General features: G+C 41.8%; 1 protein-coding gene across 1 annotated transcript in view; it reads left to right on the top strand.

The window, feature by feature from the left end:
• TFAM (transcription factor A, mitochondrial) overlaps positions 1–25,193 on the top strand; it is a 102,829-nt gene that overhangs the window by 35,471 nt on the left and 42,165 nt on the right. Inside the window, exon 3 of the mRNA XM_077454165.1 lies at positions 2,999–3,069. Coding sequence (XP_077310291.1) covers positions 2,999–3,069 — 71 coding nt within the window. The remainder of the gene's footprint in view (positions 1–2,998; positions 3,070–25,193) is intronic.

Raw genomic sequence — 25,193 nt, forward strand, 5'->3', positions numbered from 1 at the left:
AGTGACGTCATTGTGGCTCCGGCCAATCACATCGACAGAGCCTGCGATACCCAGAAGTAACTCTGGGCGCTTTGATCTAAGGTAAGTATATCATACGTATATCATACTATGCATACTAGCTCATTATGCCTTTTTGGGTTGCAGGGTTTTTTTTCTCCCCCTGCCCCCCACCACCCCTTGCTCCCCTTGGGTTTACAACTGTTTGAAGTAAATGGTTTGTTTGGATCCCTAAAACACGGGGATCAGTTTTAAGTTAACAGGCAAAATTGCTGTTTAAAAGATTATGAAGCAAAATGGAACAAATAAACTTCAGAAAGCATATATGCAAAGAAGAGAGGAACGGTGATGTCATGTTCTCTTAGAGTTAAAACCAAAAGCAAACATTATTATTTTGCAGCTTGTCATTTCTTAAATGTGGTGGCTGTGTTAGTTTTCTTTTTTTAGGCTTTTTGCGGACGATACTAAGCTAAGTAGGGCAATAACTTCTCCGCAGGATGTGGAAACCTTGCAAAAAGATCTGAACAAATTAATGGGGTGTGCAACTACATGGCAAATGAGGTTCAATGTAGAAAAATGTAAAATAATGCATTTGGGTATCAAAAATAGGAATGCAATCTATACACTGGGGGGAATCTAGGATGGAAAAGGACCATGGGGCTCCTAGTAGTAGATAGGCTCAGCAATGCCAAGCTGCTGCTAACAAAGCAAACAGAATATTGGCATGCATTAAAAAAGGGATCAACTCCAGAGGAAAAGAACGATAATTCTCCCGCTCTACAAGACTTTCGTCTGGCCGCACCTAAAGTATACTGTCCAGATCTGGGCACCAGTCCTCAGGAAGGATGTACTGGAAATGGAGCGAGTACAAAGAAGGGCGACAAAGGGTCTGGAGGATATTAGTTATGAGGAAAGGTTGCGAGCACTGAACTTATTCTCTCTGGAGAAAAGAGGGCTTGAGAGGGGATTTCAATATACAAATACCATACTGGTGACCCCACAATAGGGTTAAAACTTTTTCACATAAGGGAGTTTAACAAGACTCATGGCCACTCATTAAAATTACAAGAAAAGAGGTTTAATCTTAAACTACATAGAGGGTTCTTTACTGTAAGGGCGGCAAGAATGTGGAATTCCCTTCCACAGGCGGTGGTCTTAGTGGGGGGCATTGATAGTTTCAATAAACTATTAGATAAGCACCTCAACGACCACAACATACAGGGATATACAATGTAATACTAACATATAATCACACACATGGCTTGGACTTGTCTTTTTTCAACCTTACCAACTATGTAACTAAGGCTTTCCTTTCCTATACTTTCACTTGGTGATCCAGCCAGTAAGCCTGTTTTTCAACACAACAAGCCCTCTTGCAGATGTAGCAGTTACAAGGTTGAGACAAACCATTTACAGAGACAGTGGTTCCTATAGTGATCAGCATTTATTTATTTGTAAAGGTATGTAAAAAAAACTTGCTGTAGCTGCTTATAAAGTGTGAGCTAGAGCTTGGCTTAATTTTTTTAATGTATCTAAATCTCCTAGATCATCTAACACTCCCCTCCCCTTTAAATGTACAATGCTGCTGTCAAAAGGTGCCCTGTGCCCCTTCATCCCAGATTGGGGGCACACTAATATAGGAGGTGTGTTACTGTCCAGATCACCAGGTGAAAATGCAGAAAAAAAGACAGACAAAAAAATAAATAAAAACAAATTCAGACATCACATCTAATAACTGGTAAGCTGCAATGTATCAAATTTTTTTTTTTTTTGGTTTAATATCACTTTAAGTTCATTAGTCTATTATCTTTTTTTACTGCACAGAGAAATAGTTACATTGGTATATATAATATATATAATTTGGGCAGTTTTTACATTGAGAATGCTCAATTTTTTATATTGTGCTGCATATATTTGTCAAAGGATAACTCCACTTTCATGAAAAAAACAAACAAAAAAATAATAATATAGTATATACAATTGCTTGACAAGCCTTTACTTTTCAATCTGCAGTCGCTGTAATTTTTTGAAAAATTCAATGCAGTAATATAACCTGAATACACTCCGCACACTATTGCTGTATGGAATGCCACGAGAAATGTAATTTCCTAGTTGTGTGATCGGCTCACTAAATTTCCAAGGAGTTTGCAGTGCTGCACTAAGATGCAATTCAAATGTTCCTCAAATGCATCCTCTGCAATAGAATTTCAGTTTAAGGGCCTGTTCACACCACACGTGCATGAAAACTGATCGAAAAACTGCAGATTTCACTTGCAGAGACACAAGTTAACATCAGTTTCACATCAATTATCATGTGTGTTTCAGTGAGTTTTTATGCCTGTTGACATCAATTTTCATGCACGTGCCCTTGCAGAACACTGACCTCTCTGCACCATGGTGTTAGAAAGGCCTTAATAAGATATACTCCCCAAGGTTTAAATACTTCTAAAGAGATGCAGATACTGCAGCTTTCTTTATTAAAACACTGAGAGGGCACCATGTAAATAAAATGAACCATCCTATGCAATCGTGAAATCTTGTGATACTTCGATAATCGTCATTCTCTAACCAACAGGCCTTATAATTTGTGACAGATATCCCAGGAGGTTGCAGGTGACTGAAGGAGCATGACTTTTGCTTTAGTGAAAAAGGTGGAAGTGGAATGTGAAATATTGGGTATTTACTAAACTAATGCCCCATACATACTATCAGTTTTTCTGCTGAGTTTTTCCTTCAGGTTTACAAAAAACATGTAGTACAAGGGCCTGCCTGATTGCATACAAATTGAACCTCCTAAGGTTTGACCTCATATATGGTTTTGGTAAATCTGAAGAAAAAACTCAGCAGAAAAACTGATAGTGTGTATGGGGCTTAAGAGAAAGTGTTTGGGTAAAGATGAAAAGTCCACTCTAATGTTGTATTAGGGAGTTGTATATTTATTTTTGTTCATGTGTGGTAATTTTAAGCTTGTTCAATGTATTTGTATTTTTATTATTTATAGAGGCATCAGTCGTTGAAGTTGCCAAGATTACTGGGAGTGAATGGAGAGCACTTTCAGAAGCTGAAAGACAAGTAAGGTTTTATGCTGAACTTTAAATATGTTTAAGATAAATCTGTAATTTTTAAAATTTGATCCATGGCATTGGCTGAGGGGGCTCATGATGTCACAAACCCCACCTCAGCCAATCGGAGGAAGCTGTGCATTCATTCATAGAGTCGACTTTGTTCAGGCATTGAGACGGGAAGTTCTCTCCTGCTGCTAAAACACACTACTTTATACTGTAAGGAGCTGGGGCTACAATAAAGTTTCTAGAGTGCTTCTAGCTGCTGCAACTCTTAGGTCTTTTTCAGTTTTTGCGAACGTGTTCTGCAAGGGTTTAAAAAAAAAAAACATTGTTTTATATGCACAAGAAAACTGATCTGAAACTCTCTGCAAATGAAATCTGCACAGTTTTTCAATCAGTTTTTATGCACGTATGGAGTGAACAAAGCCTAAAGTTAAAGGAAATATGGAGATCAGCTTTCAATGTAAATGAGAGACAGATTTTTGCTTTCACTCTGGCATGCGCTGCAATATAACCTTCTTTACTTACATGTGTGCACTTTTATTTTTTTTATTTTTTTTATTTTGTTTAACGTTTTAATTTTTTTTTTCTTTTACTTCATTGCTGTCACAAGGGGATTTAAAGCCCCCTGTGTCATAGCATTGAGCAGGTGACAGGTTCTCTTTGTGGAGACATTGGGGCTCTATTAGACCCCTAATGTGTCCCCTGCCCTTTACTCCATCCAAGCAGACTTGTGCTTGTTCAGCTGTTTACCTGGGTTTCTAGCCAGGATTTGAATAGCTCTGAATTGGAAGCGCTCAATGCTGAGCATTTTTGGTTCACACTTTTTCCCTGATATGCTCATGCTTGCCGCCGTGGCAAGCTTGATCACTTTTACATAAAAACTGCAAGCCAGCTGTATTAAGAAAAAAAAGGCACAAAGTAGCAGCTGCTGCTGTGGCGATTAGCTTGTTTTAACTACAGGAAGTTCCTGGTTTACAAACAAGATAGGGTCTGTAGGTTTGTTCTTAAAGCGGAGTTCCACCCAAAAATGGAACTTCTGTTTTAAGTACTGGTGACCCCCTGACATGCCATATTTGGGGGGGGGGGGTTGTGTGTATTGGGTACCCAGTTTTGACAGGCACCCAGCTCCCACTTCTTCTCTTGGTGCCGTGGCACCAGAAGGAAGTTCCCCTCCACCCCCTCCCTTACTGCAATCTTCTGGGACACGTCACAGGTTCCAGAATATTGCCCGGCCATTCACAATGCGCGGCTCGCGCATGGGCAGTGCGTGCCTGGTTGCGAAGGGAAAAGGATCGAGGCTTTGTGCGCCTACATCACTAGACCGTAGGACAGGTGAGTGTCTATTAAAAGTCAGCAGCTATATTTTTTGTAGCTGCTGACTTTTAAATGGGTGGAACTCCGCTTTAAGTTGAATTTGTTTGTAAGTTGGAACAGGGTTTTTTTTTTTTTTTTTTTTTAAAGTGTAGCTTCAGCCAAAAAAATCCTTTTTAATGCTTTTTTTTTTTTTATATAAATAGTAGTCCTAAAAGCGCATATTATCCCACGCCGACAATTGCCTAGTCATATTAGACTCTTATCTGGTGAGCTGGTCATCTCCAAAAATACACATGTAATTCATATTACAAAAATGTTTAGGTAATCAAGCAAATAATCATCAAGAACTTTAAAACAACTGGAAAAAAAATGACATACAAATTTTAGTTTTTATAAAAACTTTTAAAAGCTAAGGAGGAAAAGCCATCCTAATGATTAAAACAATATATATGAAGCACATATAGCTAATCCATGAATCACAGAGTACTAGCTTAAAAGGGTGTGTCATAAAACATTTTTCTTATCGAACATCACAGGACACACAGCCATAGTAGTTACTATGTGGGTTATAGGCTACCTTCAGGTGATGGACACTGGCACATCCTAAATTAAAAAGTGCACTCCCTATATAACTCCTCCCATTGGTGGGAGTACCTCAGTTTTTTCGCCAGTGTCTAAGGTGTTGGTCTTGAGTAAAGGTGTGCTGTGCTGAGCTCCGCTGGGGCTAGCCATGCAGCCAGATCGGTTCAAAGTTTCTTTTTGGCCAGATTGAATGGTACCGTGCCACGTATCCGAAGAAACAAGGTCTTGCCTGTAATGCTTCTCTTTTTAGTGAGCTGGACCTCGGGATCCAGTACTTTTTGTTAATTAAGGCCATAAAGTTTTACTGGCGGAGGTGCTATTACAGGTCCAGGATTGTGGGTTTCCTGGAGGATCCCCAGCTCCTGAAGGTTTAACGGAACCCACCGTGAAGGTTGAAGATTGGGTCTGTTGGTTTACCACAGAAAACCCTGCAGCGGGAAAGGTAAGTGGAGTTTTTCTAAGAAATTTTCAAAATTTTCATATGAATGTCTCCTTTAATTAGTACTTGTTGTCATGCCTATGTGTCACCACTGGGGGCTGTATAGAGCACTTGCGTCTCATGCTTCTCTGAGAACCCACAATGTGTCCAGGAAACTGCAGTTTTCTCTTCCTCTGGCCAGCAGCAGACCAGCAATAAATCTGGGGGGATTTTGCCTCCCCACCAGACGCCCCCTGTGCTGTTTTTTTTTCTTCAGGGAAAGAGCTCTAAAAAAAAAAAAAAGCGTAAACTGCACACCGCTCGGCGACTTCCAGGCTCCCTCCAACATTTATCTTTGTTGATCCCATAGGATCGGAGCCCGCTCTCGCGTGGGAAAAGTGATGCTGGGCTTAGCACGGCATTGACGTCCTCCAACACCCAGCGTGGGGAATGTGTGTTTTAAAGGCACCATTTATGTCGTTTCAAGCTGCGGAGGGACACAGGAGCAAAGGTATATATGGTTTGGTGACACAGGCATTCCTTTGACACATTTTGCTACTGCATTAGGCTGAGCATTAATAGCAGCAGCAGAGCTGGACTATTGCTCAAGCAATGCATGCATTTCCTTCTGGTAGTACCTCTGCTCTGTGCATTAGGCTATGATCAGAAGGGAGGTTAAAATCGCCTCAAAAAGGGGCTCTGAAAAGACTATAGTCACTAGGGAGCCTAGACCCATCTCAAAAAAGAGGGCATCTTCCCCTGAGAGAAATATGGCTTGTTAGAATGAGCCATTAGGAGGGGCAAGGGTTACAGCTGCTTTTAGCATTACAGGCCCTGTATATATGACTAAGGAGGTATTTTTTTTTTTTCTCCAACCAAATTCTAAATTTGGAGCAAATAATTTGATGCTTTAATTATATAATTAGAGGGTACTAGTGCGCTTCACCTTACTAATCTATATATAACAAACCAAAAAAATTTTTAAATCATATTAAAGTGTGGAAGCAGCCTGCAAAAATAGTGATCTCCACACTACTAGTGATACAATAAATAATAAATAAATTGCGGCGCTCACCATAAAAGAATAACTAATCAATAGTACACTAAAAAATATAAATAGAAAGTGCAATAAGTGTGAATCACCTCACAAAGTGCAAATAGTGCAATTAAATAAATGCAATTCAAGTAATTGCTGCGATAATATATGTGCTCATATAATAAATATATGTCCAAAATGCAAAATCCGAGAACATAAAAAATGTGCAAAAAACAATTTTAAAAGACACAGTAAATATATAAATCATAAATGTTCATAAATTCCCATTCATGCAGATGCTTTGTGAGCTATAAACAAAGTCCATGCATAAAAGTGCCTTCCACGGTGTGTACTGATCCAGTGAATCAATTCAGTGCCAAGCCAGTGCACCACCTGTTTCCCCCAGCCTCTCACCTCCAATACTTGATAAAGAAGCACAATTTAAAAGCCAGAGCTATTTCCTCCACAATCATCCAGTGGCTAGTATCCAGCTGACTTTTTCTTTCCCAGGTTCTCCACCTCTCACATAAGTAAAGAACAGAAGGACAAGGGGGCTCTCATGTGTAGTATCCAGATGAAACGACTTTAATAACAAACAATAGTAACTTACAGTTCAGTAAAAGACAGCGAATAGATGTAGTAACAATCCGAACTTCCGGTCTCGGCCGCGACCGGAAGTAACAAGTCCAATACCACAGCTCCTTCCCTGACGCGTTGCGTCACGATCACATGACTTTTTCAAAGGGTAATGGGAGTGTGGTAAGTACGGAGCTATTTATTCGATCAGCGCCGTCGCCATGGTAATCACGGCGGCGCCGTCGCAGGTCAATGACGAATGACCATCTTAATACTAATAGATAATAATAATATCTTATTCTAAACAACATTCGACATTGCAACAAATTAAATTTAATCATATTCTAGACATTTCAGATTACTAAATAACACATTTAAAAAAAAATGACATCTAGTGTTAAAATACATGTATATAAAAAGGATACTAAAAAATCTATAATAATTCTCCTTTAATATATAAAAATATAAAAAATATATATATAAAATATAATTAAAAAATATTGTCAAAGACGGGTTATCAAAAAGAAAAATCATCAAAAAAGAAGAAGAAATAATTCGGAAGCACCACCCCATTTTTTTCCTTTCTATTACCATCATCGCTTACATGGGTGTCTCCTTATAAATGTTTACCGAAAAAAATATATATATAAAAAAATATATATACGCAGACTTAAAATATGAATGAAGCCATACAGTATCATCTACAAATACTAAAAATATATAAAATATTAAGTATATAGTACAAAAACTAAAACCGAAAACAGAAATAGTTATTAAAAATTAGAAATAAAACAATTGAGATCAAACTCAACATTATGGCCTAACGGAGTCAACGTGCGGAGCTCGTGTATCCAGCGGGATTCAGCCTGACTGATTTTGATGACTTTATTGTCGCCCCTCCAATGTGGTTTATACTTCTGAATGCCACATATAATTAGTGATGAGGGGTCTTTTTGGTGGAACTTAGCATAGTGTCTAGACAAGCTATGTTTGTCGAAACCTTTTTTGATGTTCTGGACGTGTTCTCTGAGTCTTTTCCATAGCTGTCTCTTTGTCCTTCCCACATATTGAATGTGACATGGACATTCCAAAACATAAATTACCCCTTCACTATAACAGGTGATTAAGTCATCTATCTTATATTCTTTTTGTGTTACTGTAGAGATGAATGATTTCTTTTTTTGTTTTTCATTTACATGCCTACATGCGTAGCACCTTTTACATGGATAAAAACCTTTACCTTCAAAAAAAGAGAAAGGTTTTTTGGGGGGATCAAGGACATTTTTTGCCAAATTGTCCCTCAATGTAGGAGATCTTCTATATACAAACTTGGGCATTTCAGGTAAGATATTTCGGAGATGTCTATCTGTTCTGATAATCTCCCAATGTTTTCTTATGATTTTTTCTATTTGTTTATACTGGATATTGTAATCCATGACTATGGGTATTAGATCTTGTTTTTCTGATTTGGTGACATTATCTTGTATTAATTTTTCTCTATCAAGTAGTGCCACACTTTTTATTTGGTCCTCGATGAAGTCAGTGTGATACCCCTTCTGGATAAATCTGTCCCCAATTAATTTTGCCTGTGTAAGGAACATTGATTCATTGGTACAGTTCCGTCTTAGCCTAATCATCTGTCCCCTAGGTATATTATCAAGCCATCTCCGATGATGGCAACTGTCCATGGGTAAATAGCTATTTCTGTCCACTATTTTAAAATGGGTACAAGTATTTATTTTATTGTCTTCTTTCTCAATCACCAAATCTAAAAAATTAACTTTCTTTTCACTGACCTCCCATGTTAGTCTAATATTTTTCTCATTCGTATTTAAATTAAAACAAAAATCATTAAGGATCTCTCTCTCCCCTGACCAAATTAGAATGATATCATCTATATATCTTTTATATAGTACAACTTGTTTAGGCAGATTTCTATATAGCGTTTCCTCTTCCCACTGGGCCATAAATAAATTGGCTACGCTCGGTGCGTATTTAGCTCCCATAGCGATACCGCATATTTGTTTAAAATAACAATTGTTAAACCAGAAGTAGTTTGACTCCAATCCAAAACGCAAGCAATCAATAATAAATTTTCTTTGTTTGCATTTAAGATTACTAAAATTTCTAAGACCCCATTTAGTGGCTTCTATTGCCTGCTCGTGGTTAATAATAGTATATAAAGAATTTACATCAGCGGTAACTAAATAAATAGGGCCATTATCTAATCTGATTTCATTTAGTAATTGAATAAGATGTTTCGTATCTCTCAGAAACGCTTTGGTCTCCTTTACAATGGGCTGTAGAAAGAAATCAATATATTCTCCTAGTCTGGAACAGACCGAATTGATGCCATTCACTATGGGCCTACCAGGTGGCTTTGTATCGTTTTTGTGAATCTTCGGAATGGTGTAAATGACCGGCACCCTACAAGTGTTGGGCACTAAGTATTTCGCTTCTTTCTTATTCAATAGACATTTATCAAGGCCTTTCTGTATAATTTTGGACAGATCCTTTTTATATCGTAGGGTGGGGTTACTAAGCAACTTTAGGTATGTAGTCTCATCTCCTAACTGTCTATACAGTTCTTCATTATAGTCATCTTTGGACTGTATCACAATAGCCCCACCCTTGTCCGCTTGTCTTATAACAATGTCCTTTCTGGATTCAAGTTGTTTAATACCTTTCCGAATGTCCACAGGATCATATACTTTCTTGATTTTCAATTCTTGTATATCGTTTAGAACCATTCTCTTGAATACTTCAATATGCCCATCATTTACCACTGATGGATTAAAAAGGGATTTGTTTCGTAGATACGAATATTGTGTGCCGTTCTGCTCTGGAAGTTTCGTACCTCTTCCAAGTGCTGAGTCAGTCAGCATGTATTTCTTTATATTCATGCTCCTGATAAATTTATTAATATCTACATAGGTATTAAACCTGTTCCAATTTCTTTTTGGAGCAAATTTTAACCCCTTATCCAACACTTTAATCTCTTCTTTTGTCAAAACGGCTCCACTAAGGTTAATAATACCCTCTCCTATCGTTCTCTTTTTCTTTTGTTTTTTGACTCCGGATCTACAACCTCTTCTCGTTTTTCGTTTTTGCCGTTTCTTCTGTCCTGTTTCTCTGGAGATCTCTTGGGAGTTTTGTTTACTTGTGGGGCCTCTTTTTCCTGATTTTTCTGATATTCTTGTTTCCTGGGGCTCCTGTTTTCCCTGGATATCGGAGGGTAACGATCTGGTCTCCATGGAGTCACATCTTGATCGTGATATCGAGGGGGATCCCACCGACGTTGATCTAAAAAATGATGAGGTTCACAATAGATACGAACAATTGAGCAAATACAATGATGAAAGACGTTATGAAGATAATAGAACCCCCACACGTCAATATCATCAGTCTCAAAGATACAATTATGAAAAGACCCCATATCATCATTTTTTAGATCAACGTCGGTGGGATCCCCCTCGATATCACGATCAAGATGTGACTCCATGGAGACCAGATCGTTACCCTCCGATATCCAGGGAAAACAGGAGCCCCAGGAAACAAGAATATCAGAAAAATCAGGAAAAAGAGGCCCCACAAGTAAACAAAACTCCCAAGAGATCTCCAGAGAAACAGGACAGAAGAAACGGCAAAAACGAAAAACGAGAAGAGGTTGTAGATCCGGAGTCAAAAAACAAAAGAAAAAGAGAACGATAGGAGAGGGTATTATTAACCTTAGTGGAGCCGTTTTGACAAAAGAAGAGATTAAAGTGTTGGATAAGGGGTTAAAATTTGCTCCAAAAAGAAATTGGAACAGGTTTAATACCTATGTAGATATTAATAAATTTATCAGGAGCATGAATATAAAGAAATACATGCTGACTGACTCAGCACTTGGAAGAGGTACGAAACTTCCAGAGCAGAACGGCACACAATATTCGTATCTACGAAACAAATCCCTTTTTAATCCATCAGTGGTAAATGATGGGCATATTGAAGTATTCAAGAGAATGGTTCTAAACGATATACAAGAATTGAAAATCAAGAAAGTATATGATCCTGTGGACATTCGGAAAGGTATTAAACAACTTGAATCCAGAAAGGACATTGTTATAAGACAAGCGGACAAGGGTGGGGCTATTGTGATACAGTCCAAAGATGACTATAATGAAGAACTGTATAGACAGTTAGGAGATGAGACTACATACCTAAAGTTGCTTAGTAACCCCACCCTACGATATAAAAAGGATCTGTCCAAAATTATACAGAAAGGCCTTGATAAATGTCTATTGAATAAGAAAGAAGCGAAATACTTAGTGCCCAACACTTGTAGGGTGCCGGTCATTTACACCATTCCGAAGATTCACAAAAACGATACAAAGCCACCTGGTAGGCCCATAGTGAATGGCATCAATTCGGTCTGTTCCAGACTAGGAGAATATATTGATTTCTTTCTACAGCCCATTGTAAAGGAGACCAAAGCGTTTCTGAGAGATACGAAACATCTTATTCAATTACTAAATGAAATCAGATTAGATAATGGCCCTATTTATTTAGTTACCGCTGATGTAAATTCTTTATATACTATTATTAACCACGAGCAGGCAATAGAAGCCACTAAATGGGGTCTTAGAAATTTTAGTAATCTTAAATGCAAACAAAGAAAATTTATTATTGATTGCTTGCGTTTTGGATTGGAGTCAAACTACTTCTGGTTTAACAATTGTTATTTTAAACAAATATGCGGTATCGCTATGGGAGCTAAATACGCACCGAGCGTAGCCAATTTATTTATGGCCCAGTGGGAAGAGGAAACGCTATATAGAAATCTGCCTAAACAAGTTGTACTATATAAAAGATATATAGATGATATCATTCTAATTTGGTCAGGGGAGAGAGAGATCCTTAATGATTTTTGTTTTAATTTAAATACGAATGAGAAAAATATTAGACTAACATGGGAGGTCAGTGAAAAGAAAGTTAATTTTTTAGATTTGGTGATTGAGAAAGAAGACAATAAAATAAATACTTGTACCCATTTTAAAATAGTGGACAGAAATAGCTATTTACCCATGGACAGTTGCCATCATCGGAGATGGCTTGATAATATACCTAGGGGACAGATGATTAGGCTAAGACGGAACTGTACCAATGAATCAATGTTCCTTACACAGGCAAAATTAATTGGGGACAGATTTATCCAGAAGGGGTATCACACTGACTTCATCGAGGACCAAATAAAAAGTGTGGCACTACTTGATAGAGAAAAATTAATACAAGATAATGTCACCAAATCAGAAAAACAAGATCTAATACCCATAGTCATGGATTACAATATCCAGTATAAACAAATAGAAAAAATCATAAGAAAACATTGGGAGATTATCAGAACAGATAGACATCTCCGAAATATCTTACCTGAAATGCCCAAGTTTGTATATAGAAGATCTCCTACATTGAGGGACAATTTGGCAAAAAATGTCCTTGATCCCCCCAAAAAACCTTTCTCTTTTTTTGAAGGTAAAGGTTTTTATCCATGTAAAAGGTGCTACGCATGTAGGCATGTAAATGAAAAACAAAAAAAGAAATCATTCATCTCTACAGTAACACAAAAAGAATATAAGATAGATGACTTAATCACCTGTTATAGTGAAGGGGTAATTTATGTTTTGGAATGTCCATGTCACATTCAATATGTGGGAAGGACAAAGAGACAGCTATGGAAAAGACTCAGAGAACACGTCCAGAACATCAAAAAAGGTTTCGACAAACATAGCTTGTCTAGACACTATGCTAAGTTCCACCAAAAAGACCCCTCATCACTAATTATATGTGGCATTCAGAAGTATAAACCACATTGGAGGGGCGACAATAAAGTCATCAAAATCAGTCAGGCTGAATCCCGCTGGATACACGAGCTCCGCACGTTGACTCCGTTAGGCCATAATGTTGAGTTTGATCTCAATTGTTTTATTTCTAATTTTTAATAACTATTTCTGTTTTCGGTTTTAGTTTTTGTACTATATACTTAATATTTTATATATTTTTAGTATTTGTAGATGATACTGTATGGCTTCATTCATATTTTAAGTCTGCGTATATATATTTTTTTATATATATATTTTTTTCGGTAAACATTTATAAGGAGACACCCATGTAAGCGATGATGGTAATAGAAAGGAAAAAAATGGGGTGGTGCTTCCGAATTATTTCTTCTTCTTTTTTGATGATTTTTCTTTTTGATAACCCGTCTTTGACAATATTTTTTAATTATATTTTATATATATATTTTTTATATTTTTATATATTAAAGGAGAATTATTATAGATTTTTTAGTATCCTTTTTATATACATGTATTTTAGCAAATTTTATTTAAATGTCTATATGGATTGGAATTTTTTCCATGTAGAATTATATAAAAAGTGAAATTCGGAATTTAACCACAAGATGTCACTCTCCATTTAATAGTATATGGGAGATAATATGATCTATAATTTTAACACTAGATGTCATTTTTTTTAAATGTGTTATTTAGTAATCTGAAATGTCTAGAATATGATTAAATTTAATTTGTTGCAATGTCGAATGTTGTTTAGAATAAGATATTATTATTATCTATTAGTATTAAGATGGTCATTCGTCATTGACCTGCGACGGCGCCGCCGTGATTACCATGGCGACGGCGCTGATCGAATAAATAGCTCCGTACTTACCACACTCCCATTACCCTTTGAAAAAGTCATGTGATCGTGACGCAACGCGTCAGGGAAGGAGCTGTGGTATTGGACTTGTTACTTCCGGTCGCGGCCGAGACCGGAAGTTCGGATTGTTACTACATCTATTCGCTGTCTTTTACTGAACTGTAAGTTACTATTGTTTGTTATTAAAGTCGTTTCATCTGGATACTACACATGAGAGCCCCCTTGTCCTTCTGTTCTTTACTTATGTGAGAGGTGGAGAACCTGGGAAAGAAAAAGTCAGCTGGATACTAGCCACTGGATGATTGTGGAGGAAATAGCTCTGGCTTTTAAATTGTGCTTCTTTATCAAGTATTGGAGGTGAGAGGCTGGGGGAAACAGGTGGTGCACTGGCTTGGCACTGAATTGATTCACTGGATCAGTACACACCGTGGAAGGCACTTTTATGCATGGACTTTGTTTATAGCTCACAAAGCATCTGCATGAATGGGAATTTATGAACATTTATGATTTATATATTTACTGTGTCTTTTAAAATTGTTTTTTGCACATTTTTTATGTTCTCGGATTTTGCATTTTGGACATATATTTATTATATGAGCACATATATTATCGCAGCAATTACTTGAATTGCATTTATTTAATTGCACTATTTGCACTTTGTGAGGTGATTCACACTTATTGCACTTTCTATTTATATTTTTTAGTGTACTATTGATTAGTTATTCTTTTATGGTGAGCGCCGCAATTTATTTATTATTTATTGATGCTTTAATTGCTTCCAGAGTGGGACTAAGCAGAACAGGTCCCCGTCCATTGCACAGGACCCTCATGCTGAGGAACAAGGGGCGAAAGATGACGAATTTCTCTCAAGGGACCAGGAAGAGACTGATGTCCGAAGTACCTTACAATAAAGGATCAGGTTCGCAGGAAAGGTTGTTGGTACAGTCTCTCACTGAATTGGTACACTCCACATTTCGACTGCCAATAAGCGCAGTCAATCGATGAGCCCACTTCTGGTTTGGGTTCACTAAAGCCTCCTCAATCTGTTCATGCTTTTTTTATCCATTTATGGCTAAAAAAGCTTATGTATTCTGTTGGGAATAGCCAGATAAACAGTTTTTTCCTCCAAAAAAGTTTTCAATACTTTTTCCTATGGAGGAAAAGTTCTATAAGAAATGGGATTTCCAGCAGTTGACGCTGCTATATCCTCTGTATCTGACTTGTCCAGTAGGCAATGCTCATATGCTAAAGGTTCCAACAAATAAGAAGTTGGAATTCCTTTTTAAAAGCTATATTTTGCTCGCAGGTTCAGCCTGCGCTGGCAGCGATCAGAGTATTTCAGTCCTTAAAGGACCAGTTTATGGAGGTACCGTATATACTCGAGTATAAGCCGAGATTTTCAGCCTCTTTTTTGAGGCTGAAAGTGCCCCCCTCGGCTTATACTCGAGTCATCGCTGTCTGCCCGCTCGATCAGCGTGTCGAGCAGACAGACAGCGGCCATTCTATAATTCAAAAGCCGCGCCTCCGGCTCCGCCTTCGCCTGTGATAGGCGGAACACTGAATTTCCCAGCAGCCTGTGTTCCGCCTATCACGGACATCGTATCATCCTCGTACTACGGACGAGGATGATACGATGTACGTGATAGGCGGAACACAGGCTGCTGGGAAATTCAGTGTTCCGCCTATCACAGGCGAAGGCGGCGGCGCAGCTTTTGAATTTTACAATGGCCGCCGAGGCGCCGACGAAGAGGGCACGGGACGGAGGCAAGGCAAGGCACGGCACGGGACGGGACGGGACGGAGGCAAGGCACGGCGGCGAGGCACGGAGGCAAGGAGGCAAGGCACGGGACGGAGGCTCGGGACAAAGGCTCGGGACACAGGTAGGCTGGACACACACACACACACACACACACACACACACACACACACGGATGGATACACACACACACAGGGATGGATGGATGGATGGAGACACACACACACAGGGATGGATGGATGGATGGATGGAGACACACACACACAGGGATGGATGGATGGATGGACACACACACACACAGGGATGGATGGACGGACACACAGGGATGGACGGACACACAGGGATGGACGGACACACAGGGATGGACGGACACACACACAGGGATGGACAGGCATGTCTTACCCTCGGCTTATACACGAGTCAATAAGTTTGCCAGTTTTTTTGGGGGTAAATTGGGGGCCTCGGCTTATATTCGGGTCGGCCTATACTCGAGTATATACGGTACTCAGGATTATTCCTGATCAGCAGGCCCAGGGTTTGGCCGGGATATCAGAAGCGCTGTGTTTTACAGTAGACGCTATGAAAGATTCTATTCTCCAGGCCTCACGGCTCATGCTAGGGCTGGTACATGTGCATATAATCCTATGGTTGAAAAATTGAACAGCCAAAGCACCATGCAAAAGCTCTTGGCCAGTTTCCAATTTCATGGTGAACGGTTATTTGGGGACAACCTGGATAGGTATATCCAAAGAACTTTTCTAATGGGAAAAGTTCCCTTTTACTGGTTACAAAAAATTTAAGCATTTTTTTTTCTTTTAAAACGTGCTTCTTCGGTGCCAGGGGCATCAGCCTCCAGGCAGTCATGATGGCCTCCACCGTCAACTTCAAGAGGTAAACCTCAGGGTTAGTTGCAGTGCCAAAAGAGGACCTGGGGGAGGAAACTCGCAAAACAAAATACTAAAGCCTCTTTATGAAGGGGCACCCCTGCTCGCTTGAGTGGGGGGAAGGCTTCTACAATTTTCAGGGGTCTGGCAGGAACACTACCTCGGAACTCTACAAACTAGAGTTCAGAGGGTTCCCATCTCATTTTCTCAGATCAAACGTTCCCAGAGATCCAGTGAAAAAGAAGTCTCTCCTAGCTTTGGATTATCCCTTGTCTTAAACAGCGCTAGTGGTGGTCTCCTTGGAAGAGCAAGGATTAGGGCTTTTATTCAAAACTTTTCACGGTTCCAAAACCGGGGATGTCAGACCCATTTTAGATCTCAAACATCTAAACCGGTTTTAGAATACCGTTCTTTTCGCATGGAGTCAATCCGATCAATAGTCTCCATCCTACAAGGGGGAGAACTTCTGGCGTCAATCGACATCAAGGATGCTTTTCTCCATGTGCCGATTTTCCCCACTCACCAGAAATTTCTACGCTTCAAGGTAGAAAATCTTAATTTCCGGTTTGTAGCTCTGCCTTCGGTCTAGCTACTGCACCTCAAATGCTTACAAAGGTCCTGGCTCCTCCTTTAACCAGGTTAGGGACTCAAGGTATAACGCTGCTAGCCTACTTAGACTATCTAAATCAATCAGTAGCCCGCTTAAAACCAAAGTTTGTTCACCACAGTCGGCTACCTGAAATACCTAGATTGGATTCTCAACCTAGAAAAATCCTCCTTAAAACCATCAAGGAGATTGCAGTACTTGGTGCTGATCATAGATACAGCTCAGAAGAGGATGTTTTTGCCCCAGGAAAGGATAAGTTCCATAAGGGAACTGATTCAGTTGATCAAACAAAAAAGAATCCTTCTATTCGACTTGCATGAAATTCGAATTGCATGAAATTGTTGGGAAATATGGTGGCTTCTTTCAAAGCCGTTTATGTTTCATTAAAGACTGCTGAAAAACAGTATCCTGTCAACTTGGAACAAGAAGGTCCAAGCTCTGGACTTCCCAATGTGTTTATCCCCCAAACTGCGTCAGAGCCTCAATTGGTTCGGAATTGTCCTGTCAGGATCCAATCTGACAATGCCACAGCTGTGGCCTATATCAATCACAAAGGGGGCACGAAAAGTCATGCAGCCCAAAGAGAGGGGAATCGTATGCTGTCTTGGGAAAACAAAATTTCTCTTACCTTCACCGACTGACACAGCTCCTTTCTTAGACCATCGGGTTGTTACGCCACCTTCAGGAGAGGACTAGGCAGTGAAGTACCTAGTGAAGGAGAAGGACCTCGGAACCCTGCTGGCCCATCGGTCCGTGGATTTTTTCTGCAGAAGTTTGCCTTTTGTGCAAGATTAAGATCCTGTGATCTGCTATCAACAGCCGACTGGGTGACAAGCTAGATACCCTTATGCTTGTAGTCTCCCCAGCCTGGCCAGTGAGCGTGTGCAGACCAGAACTCCGCTCTGGGTTGACCAAGACATGCCCCCCAGCTCCAATGGTGGCTGGTGGACGTAATGCCCCAGGGAACACATATGACTGGGCTACTGTCTGCATCGCAGTGTGCCAGGCCAGCAGCCACCCCGTACTGATCGGAGAGTGGGTCTGTGATGGAATGTTCCCCAGCTCGTCAGGACTGGTAAGTACAGCTCTCCCGGCTTCGATGGGGCTGAGCAGCTGGGCATTCCCTGGGAGGTCAATCCGGGGGTCCCTCACCTCCCTCTCTTCTCTTCCTGTCCCTATCTTCCCTCCCCCCTTCCCTGTGGGGGATGCTGCATGGGCTGCTGAGCGGTGTGTGTGCCATAGACAGGGGCTCTCACCTGGGGTGGAGATTGCGCTGAGTAGCTGTGCCCTTGATGTCTGTAGGTCTCTCCCCTGGGTGTCTAGAGGCTATTTCTGCTGATCGCTGTAGTGATTTTTCTCTGCCTGTTTTCACTGTCCCTCATTGCATACAGTGTTCAGCGGCCATTTTTGGTGTGACCAGGGAGCAGCATGCTCTGACCTCATTTTACTGTAGTCCGGCGGCCATTTTCCCTGTGATTATGTGCTTTATACTGGACGCTTGGCGGCCATTTTGTTAAAGCCTGAACATGTTTTCATGTTCAGCGCTGTACAGTGGGGCTCAGCACAGCGGTCTTTTCTCTCATAAGCATCTGGGAGCTGACACAGGACACAGGAACACCTAGCTGGACAGCGCAGAACTCCGTCAGGGTGGGGAGCCCTGCGGTGGGGGCCCCTCGGCTTGCAGCAGTTAGAAGGGTGGGACCATCACATGGCTTCAGAAACTGGTGTTTCTTCCCCCGAAATCCAGGCAATTGCAACCGGTTCGCCTGCATACAGTGCAGTGCCTCTGGACGCTTTGTCGGTGGTCCTTTAATACGTTTGTTGCTAAGATGGAGGCGGTGTGTGGGCGCAGAGGTGGTAAAAAAAAAAGTAACCACGATCCCGGTTGAAGGGACTCCTGCATTCAAGGATCCCATGGACAAGAAGGCCAAGGCAGTGCCTCGTTCCTTGTTTACGGTTGTGGGGTCAGCCGTGCGACCAGTACTGGCATCCCCACTTGTGTAGCAGATACTGAGTGGGCAAAACTTTTGCACCCCGAATTGGGAGAGCAACAGGCTTCTCCTGTCTGCGCAGAACTAGCAGACCAACTAGTGCAAGGCCTTAAGTACGTCTGTGACGTGGCCTTGGATACTCTCCCTCTGTTATCCAGGGCTTCAGTGTCAGCTGTGGTGCTGAGGCGCCTAATTTGGCTAAAATGCTGGTCTGCTGACCAGGCATCCAAAAAAGCCCTGACGGATCTTCCCTGCCTTGGCGACCGGCTCTTTGGTGCCTCTTTGGATGACATTTTTAAAAATGCCACCGGTGGTAAGAGTTTCCTTACTCCCACAGGCCAGGAAGGCTAAGGAGCCACGCCATAGGCAAGGGCCCTCTTTTTCCGCCCATAAACTGCTTTTTCATTCGCCCGGAGCTTCGGCAAAACCCCTCCGGCCTGATAGGATGACCACAGACGGACAAAAAAACGTCCCTGGAACTGCAAACCTACCAAGCCTGTGAATGAAAATGCTACCACATGAAGGTTTGCCCCCACCCATGTCTCGGGTGGGGGGTCGCCTTCGGGAGTTTGCAGCCCAGTGGTCCTCTGTTATCCGACCTCAGGCTACAAGAGTTTCTCTCTTGCCCGCCAAACAGATACTTCCCCTCCAGTATACCCATATCCCCGGCTCGCCGGGAAGCCCTCTTGGGTGCAGTAAGGGACCTGCTGAGTTGCAGGGTGGTTGTACCAGTTCCAGAATAAATGGAACGTTTCCAGGGATTCTACTCAAATCTGTTTGGACGTACCCCTTCCTTCTTGGGAACTACAATCTTGACTTAAAAGCCCTCAATTACTTTGTAAAAGTGCAGAGGTTCAGAATGGAATCAGTTCGCTCAGTAGTCGCTGCACTCCATCAAGGGGACTCTCTGACGTCCCTGGACATCCAGGATGCGTACCTGCACATACCCATTTTCTTTCGGCATCAAAAGTTTCTGCGGTTTGCAGACAGGGAAGCCTACTACCAGTTTGTGGCTCTTTCTTTTGGTCTGGCATCAGCCCCCTGAGTCTTTACCAAGGTATTGGCTCTAGTTTTGGCGTTGCTGCGGCAACATGACATCGCAATCGTGGGATACCTAGACAATCTCCTCCTGAGGGCATCTTCCGCCTCAGAGTTAGAGGAGGATGTGGCGATCACCATGTATACCCTGCAAGAATTTGGGTGGCTGTTGAACCTAAAGAAGTCAGTGATTGTACCGACCCAGCTTCTGGAGTACCTAGGCTTGCTGCTGGACTCCATGGAAGCAAGAGTTTTTCTCCCTTCAGATAAACTGCAGACTCTCAGATCCGTGGTGAAACTGGTTATGAACCGCAAGTGGTCGTCGCTCCACTTTTGCATGCGAGTCCTGGGTCTCGTGGTAGCCTCCTTCGAGGCAGTACCTTATGCCCAGTTCCACACCAGAGTCCTGCAGAAGGAGATTTTGACAAAATGGGACAAATCTCAGTTGTCCCTGGATCGATAGATCCAGGTGAGCCAGTCAGTCAGAGACTCACTGATCTGGTGATTGAGGTCCCCGGTGATTCAGTCCGGAAAGTCGTTCCTGCCTCTGAAGTGGACAGTGATCACAACGGACACCATCCTATCTGGCTGGGGTGGAGTGATGGGGGTTCAGTCGGCTCAGGGCCTCTGGTCGATGGAAGAATCCAAGTCGCCGCTCAATCTGCTCGAATTGAGAGCGTTCAGGCTGTGCCTCTCCACATGGTCGATGAGAATTCAGGGGCGTCCGATCAGGATCCAGTCAGACAATGCCACGGCTGTTGCATACGTCAATCACCAAGGGGGAACAAGAAGCTCAGCTGCTGCACGGGAGGTTGCTTAATACTTCGGTGGGCAGAGCAACACGTACTGGCCCTGTCGGCCATTTACATCCCGGGAGTGGAGAACTGGCAGGCGGACTATCTGAGTCGCCAGATGCTGGACCCAGGAGAATTGACGTTGCATCCGGAGATATTCAGGTTACTGTGCCTGCGGTGGGACACACCAGAAGTGGATCTTCTGACCTCCCGTCTCAATCAAAAAGTGCCAAGATTTGTGTCCCGGACAAGAGATCCGTGGTCAGACGCGCTGGTGGCTCCGTGAGATCAGTACCAGCTGATCTACACCTTTCCTCCACTGAAACTGTTACCACGCCTGCTTCGTAGGGTGGAAGCTGAGGGGGAGTAATACTGGTTGCTCCAGATTGGCCTCAGTGTCCTTGGTACGCAGACCCGGTGCGTCTGGTGACTGCCGTTGTGAGAAGACCTGTCTCAAGGGCCGATTCTCCATACTGCTTTACCATCGCTGGCTTTAACGGCATGGCTATTGAGAGCCAGGTGTTGAGGAACCGGGGTCTGTTGGACTCGGTGATCCCAACTATGTTGAGAGCACAAAAACCTGGAAGGCTTACATCTCCATGTGTGAGTTAAAAGGATGGCATTCGCACTCCTTTTCTATATCCAGGATCCTGCAGTTTATTAGCAAGGAGTAGACCAGAAATGGTCTACCGCTCAGATGTTTAAAGCAGGAGTCCACCGGGACTCCGCGTTTTTTTTTTTTTTTTTTTAAAAGCCAGCAGCTACAAATACTGCAGCTGCTGACTTTTAAAATAGTGACACTTACCTGTCCAGCGCGCCCGCGATGTCGGCACCCGAAGCCGATCGCTAGGTCGTCTGTCGGGTCCTGCCGCCGCCATCTTGGGTATGGGAATCAGGAAATGGAGCCTTTCGGCTTCATTTCCCAGTTCCCTACTGCGCATGCGCGAGCCGCGCGGCGCAATCCGGACGGTCCCCGCTGCCTCTGGGAACTGTGTGTTTCCCAGCAGGCAGCGGGGCACTTGCGCAAAGGGGCGGGCAGTTGCGGAAAGGGGCGTAATCTACGCCCCTTTCCGCAGACAGCTATCCCGGAAGTGGGTGCAGTTACCTGGATTATCCAGGTAACTGCACCCCCCTGAAAGGTGCCAATTGTGGCGCCGGAGGGGGGGGGGGGGGATTCCGATGAGCGGAGGTCCATTTTAGGGTGGACCTCCGCTTTAAGGCGGCGACATGGTCGTCTGTCCACGCGTTTACCAAGTTCTACAAGGTAGACGTGTTTTGGCTGCAAAGTTTTGCATGCGGCTGTATAGTTGCAATAGAATATGCAATATATTCCCGTTTTTCGTTAAAAACACACTACTGTTAAGTTAATGTGTTGTTGCATTACATTCAGCAGTTTTTTTTGTGCGGTTGTGGGTAGTCACTCCTGTTGAGGGTACCCTGGTTTGGTGGTGGATTTTCACGCACTGTTGTGTTTTTTTGTGGGTAGTTTCACTAGTTCCCGCTTGCCATGGTGGATGAAGTTTTCTATACTGTTTTCCCACCCCTCATTTGGCACTGCTTGGGGACGTCCCAATGGCTAAGAGAGGAGCTGTGTCGGTCAATCTAAGAGAAAATAGGATTTTTTTGTAATCACCGTAAAATCCTTTTCTCTGTAATTCACTGACAGACACAGCACCCGCCCCTCCTTTTTATCTTTACGTTATACTGCTTGTTGATGTACTGATGACTGCATGGCAGGGTGGGAGGGTTGTTGCCAAAGGGACTTAAAGTGTTGTATTACAACTAATGCCTAGAATCTCCTAGTAATAGGGCATAACAACCCAATGGCTAAGAGAGGAGCTGTGTCGATCTGTGAATTACACAGAAAAGGATTTTACGGTGAGTACAAAAAATCCTATTTTTTGTACTCACCGTAAAATCCTTTTCTCTAGTTCACTCACTGACAAAGCACCCTCCCCTCCTATTTTTTCAGTTGTACTGCTTGTTGTCTAGGGGGTTGTTACCTAAGGGACCGCCCCTTGGGCGGAACTATAAAGTTCTGGTTTTGTTATAGCGTGTTAACATGTTCTGCCTAGTCCTCTCCTGAAGGTGGTGTGACAACCCAATGGTCTAAGAAAGGAGATGTGTCAGTCGGTGAACTACAGAGAAAAGGATTTTAAGGTGAGTACAAAAAATCCTATTTCCTTTTCCTATTTTCATTCCAGGGATAGGGCATTGTTAACTACTTGAGTCACCAACAATTGTTCCCGGGAGAATGGTCCCTTCACCTCAACATGTTTCTTTCACTATGCCAAAAATGGGGAGTTCCGGATGTTGATCTGTTTGCGTCCAGGTTCAACAACAAGATCGACAACTTTGTGTCAAGGACAAGGGATCAGATGACATACGAAACAGATGCCTTCGTTTTTACGTGTGGTCGGTTTTTCACTGATCTATGTGTTCCCTCCTGTTCTGCTGCTTCCGCGCCTTCTCGCAGGATCAAGCAAGAAGGGAAGGAGGTGATTCTTGTGGCTCAGGAGATCTTTATTTGCAGAGATCGTAAAAATGGCGTTAGGTTTCATAGTTAGGTTGAATAAAGACACCAGTCCAAAAAACTGAGGTAGTCCCACCAGTGGGAGGGGTTATATAGGGAGTGCAATTTTTAATTCAGGGCGTGTCTGTGTCCATCACCTGAAGGTGGCCTATAACGCACATATTAAGTACTATGTCTCTCTGTCCCGTGATGTACTTCAAAGAAAAGGATTTTACAGGTAAGCTGTTATAAAAATCCTATTATACCAGAAGTACAATATATAATGAAATAAAGCATAATGTCAAAGAACACGATCTTAAACCAATATTCCCTTCATCAACACGTTTCTCGAGTGAAACATGCTTCTTTTGGACAAAGGAACCTGAGTTGATAAAATTCAGCACTGGTCTTTTTGGTATAGTTGTACAAAGAATAGATAGGTGGAAAGACTCCTATGTGGGTTCTTCGTCTGGAGGTCCTTTTCCCTCAGCAAGTCGGGTGCCTTTTTGTGCTGGAATGGAAAATTGAGAGATGCACGGATACCATTCACAAATGAGATTTAGCAATGTGACATTTTCTGATGTTTGGGGTGTTTTTGTCTATCTACTCTTTTTACAACTATACCACGAGGACCTTTGTTGATTTTTATCAACTAGGTACTCTTGTTCCTTTGTCCTGAAGACACAGGTTTCACCTGAGAAATGTGTTGGAGGAATACTGGTTCATGATCATGTTTTATTTGACATTATGGCATTTATTCTCTAAAGCTGGTGAGTGCAAAATCGGTCTCGCTTTTGCATAGAAAACAATCAGCTTCTAACTATAGCTTGTTCAATTTAAGCTTTGGCAATAAAACCTGCAAGCTGATTGGTTTCTATGCAGAAGTGAGACTGATGTTGCACTCTCTCCAGCTTTAGTAAATAAACCCCTATGCATTATTTCATTCATTATATATTGCACCCCTGGTGTGAATATTTTTGACACACCCTTAAAAGCTAGTACTCCTATGGAGTAGCTTCATATTTAATCTTGTAATTAATCTACCTCAATATTTTGCTAATATAAATTACATGTGTATTTTTGGAGGTGATCATCTCACCAGATAAGGGTCTGATGTGACTCCCCAATTGTCGATGTGGGATATGTGCTTTTAGGACTACTGGTTCGTAAGAGCCGTGAAAGAGGCCATCTAGGTCAAACAGAAACAGCCATCCCCGAACAGGGGGTAGAGTCTTTTGATACCATCTGTCTTCCATATATATTGCAGTTTAAACATCTCTACCCCAGTGATTTGAAAACAATTGACACCTTCAGCCATGTAACTTAAGGAAATGACACCTATGACGACTTCCTTACATTGAGGATAGAATTAAGTATTTTAATAAGTGTGGCTCCAAAACTCTTAAACCTCCAACTCTGTTTTTGGACAGTTAATGCTGGTTTATCTTCCTTACACGCATTTGAACTAAAGAAGTGGCTTGGAAACGTTACAGAAAATCAACATACAGAAAAAGCCCAGCTGAATGTAACCAACTACTACTAGCTAAAGAAATGTGGTAATATTTTTAGTAAATAACACCACTTAAGTGTAGATTTAGTGAATTAGTAACTTTTACATATTGCTTTCACGTACCTCAGTGACCCCGGAAGAAAGAAGGATCAGTCTCCTATCTCCCTCTCAACTATTGCTTTGTCTACTTTCTGAATTCTGCAGAACACATGTTTTACAAGCCTGCCTTGAATTCTTTACTTATTTCAGCAGAAATTCCTGATTTCAAAATTCTATCCTTGTGTTTATTATTTACCTTAAGACACCAGCATATGGGAGTTTCGTTTATAGCAGACCCTTCCGACAGCTATACTATAACAAGTAGTAGGTCTCTCTGACAAAGCCAAAAATTACCACTGGCTAATACCAAGTTAA

This window comes from Lithobates pipiens, unplaced genomic scaffold, assembly GCF_037356315.1.
Source record: "Lithobates pipiens isolate NorthernLeopardFrog02 unplaced genomic scaffold, aLitPip1_a1.2 Scaffold_25, whole genome shotgun sequence".
Taxonomy (NCBI): domain Eukaryota; kingdom Metazoa; phylum Chordata; class Amphibia; order Anura; family Ranidae; genus Lithobates; species Lithobates pipiens.